The sequence below is a fragment of the Ranitomeya imitator genome, chromosome 2 (assembly GCF_032444005.1).
Source record: "Ranitomeya imitator isolate aRanImi1 chromosome 2, aRanImi1.pri, whole genome shotgun sequence".
Taxonomy (NCBI): Eukaryota; Metazoa; Chordata; class Amphibia; order Anura; family Dendrobatidae; genus Ranitomeya; species Ranitomeya imitator.
The window spans coordinates 20,193,263-20,205,834 of record NC_091283.1 but is presented as its reverse complement, the minus strand read 5'-3'; the positions used below and the strand labels follow the sequence as shown (position 1 = coordinate 20,205,834).

The following is a 12,572-nucleotide window of genomic DNA, read 5'->3' as shown; positions in this document are numbered from 1 at the left end:
CACTCCTGCAGGGAGCCAGGCAGGGCCGAAGCCTCCGGAGGAACAGCGGCGCCGATCTCTCTCCAACACCGCGGCGCCGCTCCGGAGCGCTGCGGGGCCGCCGTGCGCGGGGAGCGAATCGGACGGCGGGCCCCCACGCCAAGGTGGGTGGGCGCCCCGCCCAACGCCGCGGCGCCGCTCCGGATAACGCCACAGCTCTGCTAACGCCGCAGCGCCGGATCAAAACGTAGCGCCGCCGCTCCAGCACAAAAAAGGACGCCTGCCTCACCCGGAGACCGCCGCAACAGGTACTCAGGAGCCCCCCCTTTGACACACCACACTCAGCGAGGGGTGGAAATGACTGACGGTGCAGGAACCCAAACTCCATTATCCCAGGATAAGGAGAGGGACCGTCCTCCACCCCAGCTAACACCCCACGCAGGGGTGTAGAAATCAGGGGGGAACACACAGACGTCTAGGTGCACCTGTACAGCCTGGGGTCTAGATACCTCAGGGTGGTCAGGGCCAAGTCTAGTGAAAAATCCCACGTAGCGGGGAAGGATACGTGGAGTAGTATCAGACGTGCTTGCCCGTTGATGGTTTGGGGAGATCGGATCCTCAAAAAGGTCCGTCGCCCCCTCATCCAAAAGTTGAAAGTCGGGTCCAGAAATCCAGGACCCAGAGATGTGCATCCTTGAGACACTAAGCATAAACTGGAGTCTCTGGTAGCCAGTGTCAGGGTGTATACGATGGAGGAGGAGCTAACTTTTTTTTTCAAGTTTACTTAGTGTCAGCCTCCTGGCGGCAGAAGCATACACCCACAGTCCTGTGTCCCCCAATGAGGCGAAGGAGAAATGGTCTGGACTTCTATGGTACTAAATAACGCTCTACCTATTGAGCATGCACACGCTGCATAATACTCAATAAATGAATATCGAGGCCACGGTAAATAGATGTGTAAACTCTGCGTGCTTATAGCTGTAAAAGTAGGTTCCTTACCGCGTGAGTTGACCACCAGCCTGAATAGATGTGGAGCCGACCGTGTTTGGAGCAGAGCGCTGGCCTCCACCAGTGTTAGCGGTGAGTGCTGGGGCCAAGTGGCTCGCAGGAGCTGATGGTAGAATAGGCGCACACCGACTAGTGCTGGCTGCGTGCAATGTCCACAAAGAGTGCCAGGAACAGAGTGCCGCCCTTCCCTGGGGGATCCTGGCGTAGATGAAGGCAAGGTGGCTTGCGGGAGCTTGGAGTGGGATAGGAGCAGATCAGCCTCAGCTGCCCGTACTAGGTGCAGGTTACTGCTGCGCAGTGCAGAGCCAGGGAACCTCCCGGCCGGAGGCGTCCCTGGTTACACTGGGAAAAGATGGCCGACACTGTCAGAGCAGCGTGTGACGTCACAGGCCTACGGTGCCTGGCTAGGGCAAAAAACTAACCAACGCGTTTCGGAGTATACCGCACTCCATCAGGGTGGTACTTGTTGGGTATGTTTCACACCCCAGTTATGGTGCAGACCCTCAGGCTGTGTGCACACGTTGCGTTTTTTTTGCGTTTTTCCCGATAAAAACGCTATAAAACCGCAAAAAAAACACATACAATAAGCATCCCATCATTTAGAATGAATTCTGCATGTTTTGTGCACATGATGCGTTTTTTTCCGTGAAAAAAACGCATCGCGGTAAAAACCGCAGCATGTTCATTAATTTTGCGTTTTTTTTTGCGGATTTCCCACTACAAAATGCATTGGGAAGTGTCCGGAAAAAAACGCGGCAAAACCGTGGCAAAAACGCATGCGGTTTTCTTGCAGATTTCTTGCAGAAAATGTCCGGTTTTTCTCAGGAATTTTCTGCAAGAAATCCTGAACGTGTGCACATAGCCTCAATGTCGGAGTGAATGCTAATGATGTGACAGAAAACTATTGACTTACAGTAAAAGGGGAATGCAGAAGGGATAAAACACCACGAAAGGAAGCTGTGAGCGGTCCTCCCACCTGCCCTATACGTCACCAGAATGGACACTACATCCTGCCCCACCTGGATGTGCAGTGAAGCGATGCACAGATGTAGCAGAGCTGATTCTCCCACAATCTGTGGGATTACTCCGGATCAGGGCTTGTAGCATCTTCGAGAATGTACATGTCTAGTTTATGGAGGCGGCTCTCTGAGGCCGTGGTGATGGACCCAGGTGGCTGGCACGCACCGACCACCCTCCTTCAGTTACAACCTGGAACAGGTCAGATTAGTCTACGGGAACTAATGACAGCAGTCAATCGAAATGCAGAGATCAGAACGGAGCATAAATCTTCCTCAATGCCATTTGGTGCTTTTTAATGGACCTGTCGTATAACGTTCGTTAACAGCACTTGGCGTCATGCGATCCAGATTGCGAGCAGAATCGATATACGAGCAGCAGGCGGCTCCGGATCTCCGTACAACCGTCAGTAACGCAGGGCTGTGGAATCGGAGCCAATTTAGGTGGAGTCGGAGGTTTGTCTTACCGACTCCACAGCCCTGAAGTCACAGGATGGAGAATCGCTCTGTAAAGTCTCTGATCGCTTGTTCTGTAGTTTATACTGTTCCTGAGTAAGCTGGGTGACCACCAGCATGGCCGCCTATCGCCCCCACCGGGTCACCCGATAACTGTCATGTGCTGGACTATCGGACATTCTATCAGGAGATAAATCATTGGAAAGGACCCTCAGTGCTGCCACCTGATTCTGTGGTGGTATCATCCACTTAGACCCCCGCTCTGCCTGGTGAGGTGGGCACGCAGCGCTCGCTATTCAAGTCAAGGGGATTCAGCCAAACTCCCCACCCTGCGCCGTACGATTAGATCCTGCAGAAACATGAGCAGCGCCCATCATCCTCACAGGTGTCAGCGCATGGAGAGGAAAAAAAAAAAGATTCTTGAAAGGAAACAAAAAAACAACAACATTGTTTATAAAAAAAAATAAAAATACGCAAAAGGCAGTAAAACATGTATCTAAAAATGTAGCTTCAGTCGCCATAACATATTATTGACAGCTTTATGTCTGGGCTTGTTTTTTTAATGGGTTGAAGAGTAGTTTGATGCCATTTCAGGGTCCACACGGCTTTTTAATCTCCCTTCATTGTATTTTTATGGGAAAACATTAAGTAAAGAAAACTTTGTGCTTTTTCCCTATGGGGCCAAGAACTTCCCAGCAGGTATTTGCGGACTGTGCCCGTCCTATCCTGCTACAATGTGTTCCTGCTCAGGCGACCTCAAGTCACCAAAGCAACTCATTGCAACCAAAAACAGCAGACAACTCTCATTTTTCAAGTTATATGATTGATTTGGTTGGCGCCTGTTCACAGGTATTGTTCTCTATTTGTATTAGGCCTTATTGGTCCATTCCTGCCCCATAAATTGTAGGCGTTTTTGCCCAGGAGAGGTGACATATCAGGACAGGGACCCAACTTTTGAAGGACGCCTTGACATCGCAGTTGGGCTCGCATATATTGGCCAATTTATGCGCTAAGTACCTTCATTTTTACTGTATTTCTCATAGCAACTTTGCAGATGAATATTTCATATAAACACTGTACAGCATTTGTTTCCATTTTTCCCCATTTTCTGTGGCAGCAATACTGTTTCAATGTTCTAGGGTAATCATTCTTGGTAAATCATAGTGCAACCTTTAGCAATTTTCAAGCTATATGCTTTTTTTGGTTGGCACCTGTTCACACTAGCTTGGATCTGCTGGTCTTTTTGCTTTGCATCAATGGACTCAATGCAGTTACCCAACTGCATGCCGGCTGTCAACCAGCTTGACATCGGCACTGACGCCTCCACCAACAGAGGGAGCTGGCTGTCAATCAGCATGACTGTCACTGACATCCCATCAGAGAGACAGTTGTCAAGAAGCATGATGTCGAAAATGAGCACTGACGGCCCCATCGACAGATGGAGATGGCTGTCAATCAGCATGACGTCTGCAGAAGCCTCCACAGAGGGAGCCGGCTGTCAATCAGCATGACGTCTGCAGAATCCTCCACAGAGGGAGCCGGCTGTCAATCAGCATGATGTCTGAACAGAAGACCCCACTGACCGAGGGAGCAGGTTGTCAGTAAGCATAATGTCAGAACTGAGCACTGACAACCCCATAGACAGATGGTGATAGCTGTCAATCAGCACGACGTCTGCACAGAAGCCTCCACCAACAGATGGTGATGGCTGTCAATCAGCATGACGTCTGCACTGAAGACCCCACTGACGGAGCAGGTTGTCAGTAAGCATGATGTCAGAACTGAGCACTGACGGCCCCATAGACAGATGGAACTGGCTGTCAATCAGCATTATGTCTGCACTGAAGACCCCATTGACAGAGGGAGCAGGTTGTCAGTAAACATATCAGCACTGACGCCCCATTGACAGAGGGAGCCTGCTAACAATCAGCATGACTTCGGTGCCCACGCCCCCATCGACAGAGCAGACCAGAAGGCGCTGCCCTGTAGATGTGAGGTCACTGGAATCCGCAGAAGTACGAGATCTGAGCTGGCTGAAATCCACAAAGGGTAGAACAGGCGGGTACAATTATCTACAAGTTCCAAGCCACGCCCCCCCCCCCCCCCAAAAAAAAAAGTCCCAGATAACCCCTTTAAATATTTTGGTAGCTTATTAGTTTAAACAAACCATATAGTAAAACTAATCATATTTTCTTAATTTTTAGTTTTTTTCACCTATGACTGGATTAAAGAGAGTCATTTCACCTTTTCCATCTTATTTTTTATTACCCCCTTTAGGGAGCTGGGGCAGTTTTTGCTCCATTACCTATTCAATCTAGTGATGAGTAACTCCTCGTGTCGCAACACAGCCGAAATTCGGGGCTTCAATGAGCTCTGACAACACATCGGCACCCATTGAAAAAAGACCCCCACTATTTTTAACCTGCTAAATGCCATTGTCACTATTGATGTTAAAGTGCTGTGATTGGGCAGTTACTTTTGGGTGCCGGCAGTATTGCTCAGCGGACCCCCTGCTGTATGAAGCAGATCAGCTCCTGGGGTCCTCTCCATAAAGTACTCACATCCGCAGTAACTAGACTCCAGTAATCGTCAAAAGATGAAAAATATGATTTAAAAAAAAAAAAAGAAAGAAAAGTGCTCCATAATCCCAAGAGGAGCAGCACTGAGCATGTGCGACCACGACCACCTCTACACTGGAGATGTGGTCGCACATGCTCAGTGCATGCTCCATTCACACGGAGGACTTCATAACCCTTATTTTGGGGATCAAAGGAGGACGTAGCAGCCGGAGCCCCATCAATCATCAGGACATGAATGTTGTTTAAGGGTCAAGTCTTTTAAAGGGTTAGGGCACCGTCACACTATACGATTTACCTACGATCACGACCAGCGATATGACCTGGCCGTGATCGTTGATAAGTCGTAGTGTGGTCGCTGGAGAGCTGTCACACAGACAGCTCTCCAGCGACCAACGATGCCGACGTCCCCGGGTAACCAGGGTAAACATCAGGTTACTAAGCGCAGGACCGCGCTTAGTAACCCGATGTTTACCCTGGTTACCAGCGTTAAAAAAAACAAACACTACATACTTACATTCCGGTGTCTGTCCCTTGCCGTCTGCTTCCCGCACTCACTGACTACCGGCCGTTAAGTGAAAGCACAGCGGTGACGTCACCGCTGTGCTCTGCTTTCACTTTACGGCCGGCAGTCAGTGAGTGCGGGAAGCAGACGGCAAGGGACCTGACGGACACCGGAATGTAAGTATGTACTGTTTGTTTTTTTTTACATTTACGCTGGTAACCAGGGTAAACATCGGGTTACTAAGCGCAGTCCTGCGCTTAGTAACCCGATGTTTACCCTGGTTACAAGCGAACGCATCGCTAGATCGGTGTCACACACACTGATCCAGCGATGACAGCGGGAGATCCAGCGACGAAAGAAAGTTCCAAACGATCTGCTACGACGTACGATTCTCAGCAGGATCCCTGATCGCTGCTGCGTGTCAGACACAGCGATATCGTATGGATATCGCTGGAACGTCACGAATCGTACCGTCGTAGCGACAAAAGTGCCACTGTGTGACGGTACCCTTAAAGTGTAACAATTATCTCCAGGGCTCCTGATAACATTCTCACTGTCCAGAACCTCCACAGTACCTGGATGATACAACCTACAAACAAGAGAGGCATTAATGGAAACTATGGTGGGCACAGCCGCAGATCGGGGGCTACTTACGAGTCAAGATGGAGGACACGCTGTCCGATCCGGGAGCAGGCGGCTGCAATGATCGACTCCGGCAGGCCTGCGGAAAAAGACGTCATCATTATTAGCACAGACGGATCTCCAGGTGCGAAGTGTCAGGGAGGAAGAGTCACTATTCAGGTATTCTACAAAGACAAACTAAATAGCAAAAATCCAATAATTTGGAATCAAAGAGCTAAAACTGCTGCTTCACTGGACAGCAAATCAGGGAGGTGACATAACGGGGAATACAGAGCAATAACCCACACAGCTGAAGGGAAAGGGGAGGTCAGAAAGACCCCCACACCAACAAAGACTGAACGAGGGGCAATAATCACAGCTCAGTACAAAGGAAGCAGAACTGCAGTGTAAAGCAAGGAAGCGGGGACAAAGCCGCGAGATGGACCCCTAGTGAGAAAGGGGAGACTGCAGCTCTGGAGTATAATACAGGATGTAACTCAGGATCAGTAATGTAATGTATGTACACAGTGACTGCATCAGCAGAATAGTGAGTGCAGCTCTGGAGTATAATACAGAATGTAACTCAGGATCATTAATGAAATGTATGTACACAGTGACTGCATCAGCAGAATAGTGAGTGCAGCTCTGGAGTATAATACAGGATGTAACTCAGGATCAGTAATGTAATGTATGTACACAGTGACTGCATCAGCAGAATAGTGAGTGCAGCTCTGGAGTATAATACAGAATGTAAGGCCGGTTTCACACGTCAGTGGCTCCGGTACGTGAGGTGACAGTTTCCTCACGTACCGGAGACACTGACTCACGTAGACACATTGAAATCAATGTGTCTCTGCACATGTCAGCGTGTTTTCACAGACTGTGTGTCCGTTTGGAAAACACGGAGACATGTCAGTGTTCGTGGGAGCGCACAGATTACACGGACCCATTAAAGTCAATAGGTCCGTGTAAAACACGTACCGCACACGGACGCTGTCCGTGTGCAGTCCGTGTGCCGTGCAGGAGACAGCGCCACAGTAAGCACTGTCCCCCCAGTGTGGTGCTGAAGCCGCCATTCATATCTTCTCTCCAGCAGCATTCGCTGGAGAGAAGATATGAAAAATCCTTCTTTTTTTTTCGTGTTTAAAATTAAGATCCCTGTCCCATCCCCCCTCCCACCCCCTGTGTGCCCGCCCGCTGTTAATAAAATACTCAACCGGCTCCCTCGCAGCTTCCTCTCAGCGCCAGCTTCTCCTGTATGAGCGGTCACGTGGTGCCGCCGATTACAGTCATGAATATGCGGCTCCACCTCCTATAGGGGTGGAGCCGCATATTCATGACTGTAATGGGCGGCACCACGTAACCGCTCATACTGGAGAAGGTGCAGCGCAGAGAGGACGCTTCGAGGGAGCCGGGTGAGTATTTTAGTAACAGCGGGCGGGCACACAGGGGGTGGGAGGGGACAGGGATCTTTATTTTAAACACGAAAAAAAAAAAAAAAAGGATTTTTCATATCTTCTCTCCAACGAATGCTGCTGGAGAGAAGATATGAATGGCGGCTTCAGCACCAGATGCAGGGGACAGCGCTTATCTCTAGCGCTGTCTCCTGCACACTCCGTGTGGTACCCAGTCGGCACACGGCTGCCGCACATGTGCCACACTGATGTTAACGGTAAGCACACGGACACAGATAATTCCGGTACCGATTTTTCTGGTACCAGAATTATCTGGACATGTGAGACTGGCCTAACTCAGGATCAGTAATGTATGTACACAGTGACTGTACCAGCAGAATAGTGAGTGCAGCTCTGGAGGATAATACAGGATGTAACTCAGGATCAGTAATGTAATGTATGTACACAGTGACTGCACCAGCAGAATAGTGAGTGCAGCTCTGGGGTATAATACAGGAAATAACTCAGGATCTGTAATGTAATGTATGTACACAGTGACTGCACCAGCAGAATAGTGAGTGCAGCTCTGGGGTATAATACAGGCTGTAACTCAGGATCAGTAATGCAATGTATGTACACAGTGACTGTACCAGCAGAATAGTGAGTGCAGCTCTGGAGTATAATACAGGATGTATCTCAGGATCAGTAATGTAATGTATGTACACAGTGACTGAACCAGCAGAATAGTGAGTGCAGCTCTGGAGTAAAATACAGGAGGTAAATCAGGATCAGTAATGTAATGTATGTACACAGTGACTGCACCAGCAGAATAGTGAGTGCAGCTCTGGAGTATAATACAGGATGTAACTCAGGATCAGTAATGTATGTACACAGTGACTGCACCAGCAGAATAATAAGTGCAGCTCTGGAGTAAAATTGAAAATGCCATTTTAAAAAATCCCTCACTTTCCTTTCCAACTATCGAATACAGTTCAGACTATTACTTATGATTATCTGTTCTCAGGGACATTCCCAGTGTAAGTTAGGGTGTGAGCCAGGCTCTGGGATTGGGGGTGACAGTTTCCCTCCTTACTTAGGATCAGCCCCCTGTGAATAGACCTGACTGCTCTGAGGACAGACAGACACAACGCTCACTTCCTCCACTGACAAAATGAAAGACACAAACTTTCCAAAACTTCTGCAGCCGCCACATTTATTTTTATCATTGCAGAAGAGAAATCAATACACAATGAGCAGATAAAAAATATCAGACGCAAAAATGAAGATAAGTTTTGGTGTGTGAGTGCGGGGGGCACGGAGCCCCCTGACAACAACGAAGGAGGAATAGATCTTACTTTACCAGGAGCGCGAGGCGGAATCGCTCCCTCATGCTCCATTACTGATTGATAATGGGCCGGACGCTCGGCAAGATGGAAATATACACAATTTTCAAGGGATGAACACAACTAGCGACCATTAGTAAATTCTCCCCTGGTGTAATGTCTGGAGGTTATATCAGTACTGGAGCGTTATAAGAGGGGCTGATATCAGTCACATATGGTGTAATGTCTGGAGGTTATATCAGTACTGGAGCGTTATAAGAGGGGCTGATATCAGTCACATATGGTGTAATGTCTGGAGGTTATATCAGTGCTGGAGCGTTATAAGAGGGGCTGATATCAGTCACATATGGTGCAATGTCTGGGGGTTATATCAGTACTGGAGAGTTATAAGAGGGGCTGATATCAGTCACATATGGTGTAATGTCTGGAGGTTATATCAGTACTGGAGCGTTATAAGAGGCTGATATCAGTCACATATGGTGTAATGTCTGGAGGTTATATCAGCGCTGGAGCGTTATAAGAGGGTCTGATATCAGTCACATATGGTGCAATGTCTGGAGGTTATATCAGTGCTGGAGCGTTATAAGAGGGTCTGATATCAGTCACATATGGTGCAATGTCTGGAGGTTATATCAGTGCTGGAGCGTTATAAGAGGGTCTGATATCAGTCACATATGGTGCAATGTCTGGAGGTTATATCAGTGCTGGAGCGTTATAAGAGGGGCTGATATCAGTCACATATGGTGCAATGTCTGGAGGTTATATCAGCGCTGGAGCGTTATAAGAGGGTCTGATATCAGTCACATATGATGTAATGTCTGGAGGTTATATCAGTGCTGGAGCGTTATAAGAGGGGCTGATATCCGTCACATATGGTGTAATGTCTGGGGGTTATATCAGTACTGGAGCGTTATAAGAGGCTGATATCAGTCACATATGGTGTAATGTCTGGGGGTTATATCAGTACTGGAGCGTTATAAGAGGGGCTGATATCAGTCACATATGATGTAATGTCTGGAGGTTATATCAGCGCTGGAGCGTTATAAGAGGGTCTGATATCAGTCACATATGATGTAATGTCTGGAGGTTATATCAGTACTGGAGCGTTATAAGAGGCTGATATCAGTCACATATGGTGTAATGTCTGGGGGTTATATCAGTGCTGGAGCGTTATAAGAGGCTGATATCAGTCACATATGGTGTAATGTCTGGGGGTTATATCAGTACTGGAGCATTATAAGAGGCTGATATCAGTCACATACGGTGTAATGTCTGGAGGTTATATCAGTACTGGAGCGTAATAAGAGGCTGATATCAGTCACATATGGTGTAATGTCTGGAGGTTATATCAGTACTGGAGCGTTATAAGAGGGGCTGATATCAGTCACATATGGTGTAATGTCTGGAGGTTATATCAGTGCTGGAGCGTTATAAGAGGGGCTGATATCAGTCACATATGGTGTAATGTCTGGGGGTTATATCAGTACTGGAGCGTTATAAGAGGGGCTGATATCAGTCACATATGATGTAATGTCTGGAGGTTATATCAGCGCTGGAGCGTTATAAGAGGGTCTGATATCAGTCACATATGATGTAATGTCTGGAGGTTATATCAGTACTGGAGCGTTATAAGAGGCTGATATCAGTCACATATGGTGTAATGTCTGGGGGTTATATCAGTGCTGGAGCGTTATAAGAGGCTGATATCAGTCACATATGGTGTAATGTCTGGGGGTTATATCAGTACTGGAGCATTATAAGAGGCTGATATCAGTCACATACGGTGTAATGTCTGGAGGTTATATCAGTACTGGAGCGTAATAAGAGGCTGATATCAGTCACATATGGTGTAATGTCTGGAGGTTATATCAGTACTGGAGCGTAATAAGAGGCTGATATCAGTCACATATGGTGTAATGTCTGGAGGTTATATCAGTGCTGGAGCATTATAAGAGGCTGATATCAGTCACATATGGTGTAATGTCTGGGGGTTATATCAGTACTGGAGCGTAATAAGAGGCTGATATCAGTCACATATGGTGTAATGTCTGGAGGTTATATCAGTACTGGAACGTTATAAGAGAGGCTGATATCAGTCACATATGGTGTAATGTCTGGAGGTTATATCAGTACTGGAACGTTATAAGAGAGGCTGATATCAGTCACATATGGTGTAATGTCTGGAGGTTATATCAGTACTGGAGCGTTATAAGAGGGGCTGATATCAGTCACATATGGTGTAATGTCTGGAGGTTATATCAGTAATGGAGCGTTATAAGAGGCTGATATCAGTCACATATGGTGTAATGTCTGGAGGTTATATCAGTACTGGAGCATTATAAGAGGGGCTGATATCAGTCACATATGATGTAATGTCTGGAGGTTATATCAGTACTGGAACGTTATAAGAGAGGCTGATATCAGTCACATATGGTGTAATGTCTGGAGGTTATATCAGTGCTGGAGCGTTATAAGAGGGGCTGATATCAGTCACATATGGTGTAATGTCTGGAGGTTATATCAGTACTGGAGCGTTATAAGAGGGGCTGATATCAGTCACATATGATGTAATGTCTGGAGGTTATATAAGTACTGGAGCGTTATAAGAGGCTGATATCAGTCACATATGGTGTAATGTCTGGAGGTTATATCAGTACTGGAGCGTAATAAGAGGGTCTAATATCAGTCACATACGGTGTAATGTCTGGAGGTTATATCAGTACTGGAGCGTTATAAGAGGCTGATACCAGTCACATATGGTGTAATGTCTGGAGGTTATATCAGTACTGGAGCGTAATAAGAGGCTGATATCAGTCACATATGGTGTAATGTCTGGGGGTTATATCAGTACTGGAGCGTTATAAGAGGGGCTGATATCAGTCACATATGGTGTAATGTCTGGAGGTTATATCAGTACTGGAGCGTTATAAGAGGCTGATACCAGTCACATATGGTGTAATGTCTGGAGGTTATATCAGTACTGGAGCGTTATAAGAGGGGCTGATATCAGTCACATATGGTGTAATGTCTGGAGGTTATATCAGTACTGGAGCGTTATAAGAGGGGCTGATATCAGTCACATATGGTGTAATGTCTGGAGGTTATATCAGTACTGGAGCGTTATAAGAGGCTGATACCAGTCACAAATGGTGTAATGTCTGGAGGTTATATCAGTACTGGAGCGTAATAAGAGGCTGATATCAGTCACATACGGTGTAATGTCTGGGGGTTATATCAGTACTGGAGCGTTATAAGAGGCTGATATCAGTCACATACGGTGTAATGTCTGGAGGTTATATCAGTACTGGAGCGTTATAAGAGGGGCTGATATCAGTCACATATGGTGTAATGTCTGGAGGTTATATCAGTACTGGAGCGTAATAAGAGGCTGATATCAGTCACATACGGTGTAATGTCTGGGGGTTATATCAGTACTGGAGCATTATAAGAGGCTGATATCAGTCACATATGGTGTAATATCTGGAGGTTATATCAGTACTGGTGCGTTATAAGGGGGGCTGATATCAGTCACATATGGTGTAATGTCTGGGGGTTATATCAGAACTGGAGCATTATAAAAGGGGCTGATATCAGTCACATACGGTGTAATGTCTGGGGTTATATCAGTACTGGTGCGTTATAAGGGGGGCTGACATCAGTCACATATGATGTAA

The 12,572-nt window shown here is 47.1% G+C and overlaps 1 protein-coding gene across 1 annotated transcript in view; it reads right to left on the bottom strand.

Moving 5' to 3' along the window:
* The window catches only part of CHM (CHM Rab escort protein), a 125,169-nt gene that overhangs the window by 102,186 nt on the left and 10,411 nt on the right, over window positions 1–12,572 (bottom strand). Inside the window, exon 2 of the mRNA XM_069746103.1 lies at window positions 6,195–6,261. Within this exon, the coding sequence (XP_069602204.1) occupies window positions 6,195–6,261 (67 nt within the window). The remainder of the gene's footprint in view (window positions 1–6,194; window positions 6,262–12,572) is intronic.